The sequence below is a fragment of the Cuculus canorus genome, chromosome 2 (assembly GCF_017976375.1).
Source record: "Cuculus canorus isolate bCucCan1 chromosome 2, bCucCan1.pri, whole genome shotgun sequence".
Classification (NCBI taxonomy): Eukaryota; Metazoa; Chordata; class Aves; order Cuculiformes; family Cuculidae; genus Cuculus; species Cuculus canorus.
The window spans coordinates 48,412,552-48,421,188 of NC_071402.1; the positions used below are offsets into that span (position 1 = coordinate 48,412,552).

Consider the following 8,637-nt stretch of genomic DNA (forward strand, 5'->3'; position numbering starts at 1 on the left):
GCTTTCTGATTTGCAAAATCACCTTTATTTCATCTCCGGTGTTTCTTTCCCTTCTTCCAGGTACACGGGGATCTTTCCGCTGGCCATGGACTCCTGGTGGAGCTGATAATTACATTCCAGCTGGTTTTTACTATTTTTGCCAGCTGTGATTCAAAACGAAGTGATGTCACTGGTTCAGTAGCTTTAGCAATTGGATTTTCTGTTGCAATTGGACATTTATTTGCTGTAAGTTAATGGCTTCTCTTTAAAAAATAGACCACTTGTCCCTTTGTGACTACTTTAGAAGTAAATAGAAACTTCTGTGGCCTTTATAGCTGCTATATCTATATAGCTGCTTTATTCTTTATGGATCCATTCCAAAACCCTTTGGAGTAGCAGGAGGGTCCCTTGTGTAGGGTGTTGCATAAGAGGTTTTCTGCCTGTTCCTGTGAAGACTTTGTTAACTTTTTGATAAGACCGAGGAGAGTGACAATATTTGCTGACAAGATTAGAAGCCACGCGAAACCAGGGAGCCTCCACAGTAAAAAACCTAGCAGAAATCAAATAACTGTCTTCAAGACTTTAATATTAGGTAACATTTTGTCTCTGCTTTAGATCAATTACACCGGTGCCAGTATGAACCCTGCTCGATCATTTGGACCTGCTGTTATTATGGGAAGATGGGAAAACCAATGGGTAACTTTGCTTTCTTGGTTCCTTTAGCAACAAATAGCTGTCAGGATTTTTCATACATTACATGCTTTTGGTTATCTATCCCAGTATGTCCCATAGAGATTGTCATTGAGGGAGACCTGCCACAAGCTTTGGTATAATTTTGCTCCTTGCCTAGGACTGCAGCACATTGGAATAACATCTTGCTATCCAAGGGGCGTTTTGTGGAGGTAGTAGCTGGAGTAGAAAGGAAATCATACAAAAAGTTCAAAATAAAAAGAACAATCCAGTGAGACTGAAAGAATTGAACTGCTAGGAAGAAAAGTCCTCCAAGGTAGATTACAAACCCTCTGGTCATGCTGGTGAGGAGCTGTGGAAGTAATTCTGTCAGCTTCACATTTCACCTGGTTCCGCAGCAAACTGGGGCAGACATACAAAATGAGAGCAGGGACCCTCTGTGATCTGGTTCCCAGGGGATAACCTGCCTCAGCAAATGCCCGCAGTAAGAGATGAAGGGGTTGCAGTCTGGTCGTTGCAGACCAGACCAGATGTTACCTGCTTCAGTTTGAAACCATCAGCTAAGCTAGGAGTGTTTGCACAGGAAACAATTTGGTAAACAGATTGCAAATGATGCAGTCATTTTCTATAGTATCTCGCTGTTAAACTTATTAAAAAACAATCCGCATTTTATAAGGGGGAGATGGATTGCAGCTCAGCTTCACCTAATTAAAGACAGGGAAAGCACTTCTAGGTACACTTTCAATGCCAACTGTAGGAGCTGCATATTACAGTGCATATAAGGATTTTCTTGATTTTTAGAGTATGAAGCCCACTGTAGCTAAAAACAGAAACAGCATTGTCTTCAGGCCATAAGGCTCCAATTCTGAAAACACAATGCCATGTGTACCTTTGTTCCCAAGAGTTATCCTATTGAGGCAGGTTTACCCAGTTATAAGTGAATGGCATGTTCATATGAAGAAACGTTGTATTTTTTCACAAGAAAAAATATCCATACTCTGAGGGAGCTTGTTATCTATAACTAAAGCTATAAACAATAAATAAATGTCCTATGGAGAAACTTGTAGGAAAAGTTTAGCTACTGCCCTGGTCACTTGAAAAGATGGCCTTTCCTCCTCCTCCAGAGCAGTGACATTGGCCTGCCATTGACAGAAGCCCATGGGTTTCTGCACCTACTTATGTTACAGAACTGCTGCATTTCATGCTGAAATAGATAGGTAGCCTACCAAGTTGTGTCTGTCAGTTTTATTTGCTTATTGAAATTAAATGAATACTGACTGCCTGTTGAATTGTGCTTAATCAGAAGCCAAATTTGGATTATTTTGGAAATTTGAGTCTGAAATACTGAAGCAGAATTGCACTAGGAAAAGTTTTGTTTCCTTAAAAGTCCATTGTCATCTTGGGTGAAAATATAGAAAGAAAATCAGTTTTCTGCATTGGTGCTTATTTTATGAGTCATCTTGCCAACAGTCCATATATATTATCCACAGCTGCAATAAACCATCAAAATGTAGAGAAGGCCTCTCGGAAAAACAAAAAAGTATGTTTGGACTGAGACCATAAGCTAGGCAAGAAACTGCCTTTTGACCAATTTCATGTGTGATTTTAGAGCAGTCACTGCTGAGCTTCTGGTCACCATCTGTGAGACTTGTGGTAGTTAACACTTCTCTGCCACGTAAACCGATATGATGACAGATTTCATCCCTATTTATTAAAGTCAGAGAACTATGCGACCGTGCATTTCTGGAAAGCAGAGCTGGTTTGAACAATTGGGCCAGGGTATTTTGGAGAAAGTGTTCTGAGTAAAATCTGTAGTAGCTTGCTTTTCTCTGAGATCCTGCCTTCTTTATTTGCTCTAGAGCTTAACGGCTGTCTCTTTTCCACCTCTTTTCTCAGGTATATTGGGTGGGACCAATAATAGGAGCAGTCCTTGCTGGTGCTCTTTATGAATATGTCTATTGCCCAGACGTTGAACTCAAGCGCCGTTTTAAAGATGTCTTCAGTAAGGCTACCCAGCCATCCAAAGGGAAGTACATTGAGGTGGATGATAACAGGAGCCATGTAGAGACCGATGACCTGATCCTGAAGCCTGGCATAGTTCATGTGATTGATATTGATAGGGGTGAGGACAAGAAGGGAAGAGATCCATCCAGCGAGGTGTTGTCTTCAGTATGACTAGCAAGAAGCACTGAAAGCAGAGAGCAGCCTGCTAGCACATCCACAGATATCCTTCCACCTATCAAAGAAACAGATCTTCTCTAGACTGAGTGTCTACCATTTCTTAAAAGGTATGGTGTGGGCAACTGCATGATAGTGGTGTCACAAAACCATACGCCTGCTCAGTCGGAAGATTAGGACTTTGCTATAATTAGTATTCCCCAACTATTATTGCAAATTAAGAGTTGTTCCTTGTATTTTCCCTTTCTTCTTTCTGGAGCAATCCCAAAGTTAAAAAAAAAAAGAAAGATGAAAGCACTCTCCTTTAATAAATCAGTCAATAATGAGATAAAGATAGAGATGTTTAACATTCAGATTGACAGTTAAGACATATCAGGAAATGCCTATAGACATGAAGACCTACTTATCAGATTGTTCTTCTGACACTTAATTGTCTGTTGTCAGCTCCAATTAGGACATCTTATCCATTAAGTGTTCTCTTAGGTTAAGATTCGGGAACAGCACCAACAGTATTTAAGAGTTTTATCCAGGTTGAAGCAAAGGAGTAATGTCTCCATTCACGTACATCACTATTGCCTTGCAAACTACCTCTGAAAAAATTATTTAAAAAATATTCTATCCACCCATCAATTTTTCAATTTTTCAATTTTTCACTCATATGATTTGCAGTATATTACCTTCATCCCTTCCTGGGAGAAAGTACACTGAAACCGAATGTTGAAGTCTACTGAAATAAGGCTACAAAACATTTGACTGTACTTCATGCTCCCTCTTGTCATTGTCTGGTGAAACATTCTCCTGGGGTTTGACTATTGACCATTTGGTGTAAGCAGACTCTCAAGGTCATTGAAAGAATATAAAGGCTTTCCTGTTACTTAATAACTTGAATAAAAGATATCAGAAGAAAAGAAGGCGTATCTGTTTTCAGTGCACTTGTTCAAATACATTTCTGTGCTAATTTATGTAAACTAAAGGTTTAAATTACTTACGTACTTTCTTACAAGATGGTTGGAGATAGGGGTTTCTTAATTTATTAGTAATGTAGAGGATTTTTAACTTTTAACTGTATTGAAACACTGATCAGGAAATATTTTTTTATAACTGATTATAAAAATACGACTGCTTCTGGCTTTTTGTTGTAACTGATGCCTAACTATTTGAACAGCACCCATGTTTGTTCCACTGTTCATATAGTTTTAATTACACCTCTAGCAAAGGTTTCTTTATCTGTTGTTAGGAAAAGATGCAAGCACTTGCAGGTTTTTTTAGGGCAAAAGGGACATGAAGTGTGTTCAGTAATAAGTCTTTCCCTTATGGAAGTATTTTGACAGACATAATCAGCACAGCAGAACATGTCTGTAAAGCTGTTACTGACTTACTGCTTTTGTTTCTCATTGATGGCTTTGAGTTTTACAATATGCAGCTGCAGACCAGTCAGGAGCATGGTGTAATTACTCTAATTGTATAGTTTTATTTTAAAGTTGAAAAGCTACTCGTGCCTATTTAGCAATAAGAGGAGGGAAAAACATGAGCCCTGACTGTGGGCTGTAATAGCTTTGTCTGTTCTCTGACATACTCTATGTGCAGTGTTTATTACAAGGAATTAGATGTTTCTAATGAGGTAATAAACCACTGCTACACTCAAATCTGTGCACCGTGATCCAAAGGCAATTCTACTGTCCCAACTCACAGCACTGTGTAGTCCCAGCATGTCCTGCCATTCTCATTTTCCTAGTTTCACACTGTTCTTGTCCTAAACCCTGTTAGAGTGGGGTGCAAGCTCCCTACATTGAGCTTGAGATTCATGACTGCATTTGCAGTTGGACCACAATATCTCACCTGCAGCCCCCAGGCACAGCACATGTTACGTGCAGGCACAGGATAGGACTTCCTTGGGAGACCCAACAATAGCCCCGCTCCCCATACATGGGCCCTCCCACCAGACAAGCTCCCCATCGCATGCCTATTCCAGCCTATGCCATCACAATAGCAGCTGCCTCTTGAGTCCAGTAAAATAGCTGATATTTGTCCTTAGCTGTGCCCAAATGCAGTGGCAGCATCATAGTTCAAGGGCATGAGTATGGTTAGGGACCTGCAAGGGACAAGGTCAAATCACAGGTAAGACCTTGTTCCTACAGTAAGGACTCAGTCTCTGAGGGAAGGACAATGCAGGTGTGGTGTGCATACCTCTGCTCAGATGAGTAAACACTACACTAAACAAATTCAGCGAGAAAGATCAAAACTTGTGGGTGTTTTTTTGTCTAGGCATTTATTCCAGATATTTTTTTTCCCCCCTTCAAATACTGTATTTGTCAAAGGGACACTTTGTATGGCCTAAACAAGTAAAATAAAGAGTAATACACATAGCCCTGATGTATTTTTAAGCAAAGGTTTGCATTTTTTTATTTAAAGACACTCCTTCAAAGCTCTTAATTTGTGATTTTTGCATGGTACTGTGTTATTTAAATAAGAAGCTGTAATTTGTTTTATGCTTGAGGGTCCTTAACACAAAGGGCTTGGTATGTATTTTTCTCACCCAGCCTGATTTTGCTGCCAAGGTGAGCAACATGAGCCTAGCACCAGCCACCTCAGACAGGAGGATTATTTTTCCTTGAAACACTGTATTAATGAAGTGTGGCAAATACTCAGAACCAGTCCCAGGAGAACTCCTTATGCACATGGTATCAAGATAAGATACTGGGGCTTCTGAATAGATTTGGGGAAAGAAGAGAAGCTAAGATAGAGACCACTAGACAGTAAAGGATCTTGCCATGCCACTGGACAATAGTAGGAAAGCAAGATATGGTGGGTCTGCTCCTGTTTCCACAGAGCAGGATTCATGGAAGAGTTTGTCCTTGGCTACAGTGGAAATGAGCTTTTTGGGGGCCTGATGGCTTCTCTCATGCACTTCACTGTGTTTTTTCTAAAATCGGAGGTGTTCAGCATGATACTTAATTCTGGAAGGAGATGCGTTCAACTTGAGGTTTATGACCCACTCTTAAGTAAATCCTTAGAAGTGGCCATCATCACAAATGGTTCGGCTCCACCACAAGAGATTACCTTTCATGTAAGGGAATGTCGCTCTTCATCATCTGTTAAGACTTGATTTAGCTTTGACCTGCAGGGATATGTGCTTCTTCAAGTTGTTTTGCTGTGGTATCATCACTGTACTATAGTCACATTTGGTTAAATAATAGACTAACGTGACCTTTCTATGGATTGAAAATGAAAATGCTTTTGCTTTAATATGATTTTAAAATATGTATTTTAAAAACTGTCTGAGAGACATTTATGTTCTAAAGACCTTCAGCTCTAAATGCACCTCATAACACAACTTGGTGTCCTCTTAAAGTATTTCTTGGTTGGGGTGGGAAATGTAAATGTCTTTTGTTTATGATGGTGGATGGATATCACAGGAAGTCTGCCACGCATGTTGTCATTCTGGGGTCCTAAAAAAGCAAAACATGGATAAGTCTCTCACACCTCCACAATGGCATAGTTGTTTTCAACGCTATATTTACACTTTAACAAACGCATTTCAAATATTTAATCACTGGATTTCAGAAAAGAAAGGATGGATGCTAAGAGTGGTTACACTGAACCACACAAATGCCTTTTAGGTTCCTTGAACTCTGAGGAGTCTTTCAGTCAAATTCTAGCTATTCACAGAAAAAAAAAATTAAAAAGGAAAAAGAAACCCTGCAGCATTTGAGTTGTCATTACAACTCTTCTCCTGTTGGAGTATTTGAGAGCTGTATCTTTCATTCATTCAGTGGAAGCAGGAGCAAGACTCATCTCATGCAGTGTTTAGGCTTGTCGTGTGTATTTGCATATGAGCTTTTTCAATTGTGTTTCATTTCTGATTATTAATAAATTCCACAGTATCTGTTTAGAAAGCTAGATGGCCTTCAAATGTCCACTTTTCTAGTGCTCGGTGGCCAAACAGTTGCTGCAGTGCTCTGCAACATTTATCTGCAGTCTGTGTGACACATTCAGGATATTATACACCATCCAATATTTTTAATCTAAATAAAATACATGAGAATTTATATTGTGAACCTTTCTTTCCAAGATGAGAAATGACAATACTATATACATTTTTTTGTTTCTCAAATCAACCTGTGTGTATTTCAGTTTCTTAAGGACTTACTAAATAGACAAGATGCAAATATGGACTGAAGTATTTGTTACCCACTTATATGATCTAAATCATATTGTTGCAGTCTGTAATTTAGGACAGATGAGGTAAAGCAAACTATGTACCTGGATTTTTCCACAAGACTGCTTATTTTTGAAATGCTTAGTCACCGTGATATCAGAACTAATGTTATAGAACTTTAAGTTTCCATATGTAACATTTGGAATAATCTACTGAAAAATACACTATAAAATAATACAAGACTATCTGGTTCTCACTTGTATTCTACTGTATCTCACAGTACTGTTGCAAATAAATTATCTGTTAAAAAAAAAAAAAAGGCATCATGTGGTCATTAAAACATTTAATGATCTAAAGCTTAGACTGAAATATAAGGGAAGAATCAATCCAGTCAGTAAAACATGTCTAAGAGGAATCTGGAAGTGTTTGCAAATGAGAATGAATGATTTACTGTAGAAAATTATTCATCAGCAAGGAGAGGTGACTGTGAAAGAGATTTAATTCTTTATGGAAACAAGCTAAACCAATTACAGCAAAAATTACACTGGTATATGCACATCACCAGTTTTGCCAGATTGTTTTAAAACTCATAAGTCTAGTGGAGGGATAAGATTTTAAAAAGTGGTAGAAATTACACTGACACATCAGAGTCTTTACGGAAGCTTGTGAGACCAAGCTCCCGTGAGGAGCTTCAGCAGTGGAAATCAGGTCCTGTAGCAATTACACTTCTGTTTGTCCACGCTTGGAGTGTGAAGTTTAGCTCCTAAGATACATATGATATTCATGCATGTTAGGATCCTGAGAATGTCTAATATGAAACCCCATCACCAGGGATAGTATCTAATCAGCAGGAAGGGCTGAGAGCAAACTTGGACCTGAAACTCACTCCTTGCAGTGGTTCAGCTCTTGCCTTCAACTTCATATCCAAGCTCCAGAGGCACCTCTCAAGTGGCTTGGAGTGGGGGTGTCTCTGTTTGTGGCATGTAACTTGCTACACGTATGATCTGCACCTTACTGAAACAGGTTTCAAATGGAATTTAGGCAGAACTAGTAAAATTATTTTGGGGTCACAATCACATAAGCTAAGAGCCACTTCATTTTGAGATATAAATTAGGAATCTGGATGACTAGAGATTTGGAAAGGCAAACAAGTAGTGATGTGGCTGCCTGCAGGATTAAGATGAAGAGTCCTGGGGAGAACAGGAAAGCAACAGGGTAGGCAAGGAAAATCTTTGCAATATAACTCTTACGCAGTGTTTATTATCATTGTGGTATCTCTTACGGGATTAAAACATGGTCCTTGTATGAGGACATGCATGTATGCTTGTGGCTCACATCTGAGCTATCGAATGGGAGTGACTGAGCTATGCTGGGTGAGTGCTATCCTTACTCTAAGCTTCAGTGTCGACACTGGCTTTAGCAGCAACAACTACAAACCAATTGTGGCCCAGTCACCTGCTTAAAAAGAGAACTTGAAAGTGTAGATATTCCAAATATCAGCTTTCTTTTAAACCTTTCTTTGGCTTTATATTCCTTTATCTATTGCAGATTGTGGTGTATTGCAAATGTTATAAACTGCTTTACTTATATCAGACTGCTAACTGTTATCTTAGCTATTAATTTCTTTTGAC

The 8,637-nt window shown here is 39.1% G+C and overlaps 1 protein-coding gene across 3 annotated transcripts in view; it reads left to right on the top strand.

Annotated features, from left to right (window-relative positions):
- The window catches only part of AQP4 (aquaporin 4), a 112,735-nt gene extending 109,260 nt beyond the window's left edge, over positions 1 to 3,475 (top strand). For all 3 annotated transcript variants that reach the window (XM_054058155.1, XM_009563258.2, XM_054058153.1), the window contains 3 exons: positions 61 to 225; positions 595 to 675; positions 2,566 to 3,475. In XM_054058155.1, coding sequence (XP_053914130.1) covers positions 61 to 225; positions 595 to 675; positions 2,566 to 2,844 — 525 coding nt within the window. In that variant the 3' untranslated portion in view covers positions 2,845 to 3,475. The remainder of the gene's footprint in view (positions 1 to 60; positions 226 to 594; positions 676 to 2,565) is intronic.
- Positions 3,476 to 8,637: the final 5,162 nt, after the last annotated feature.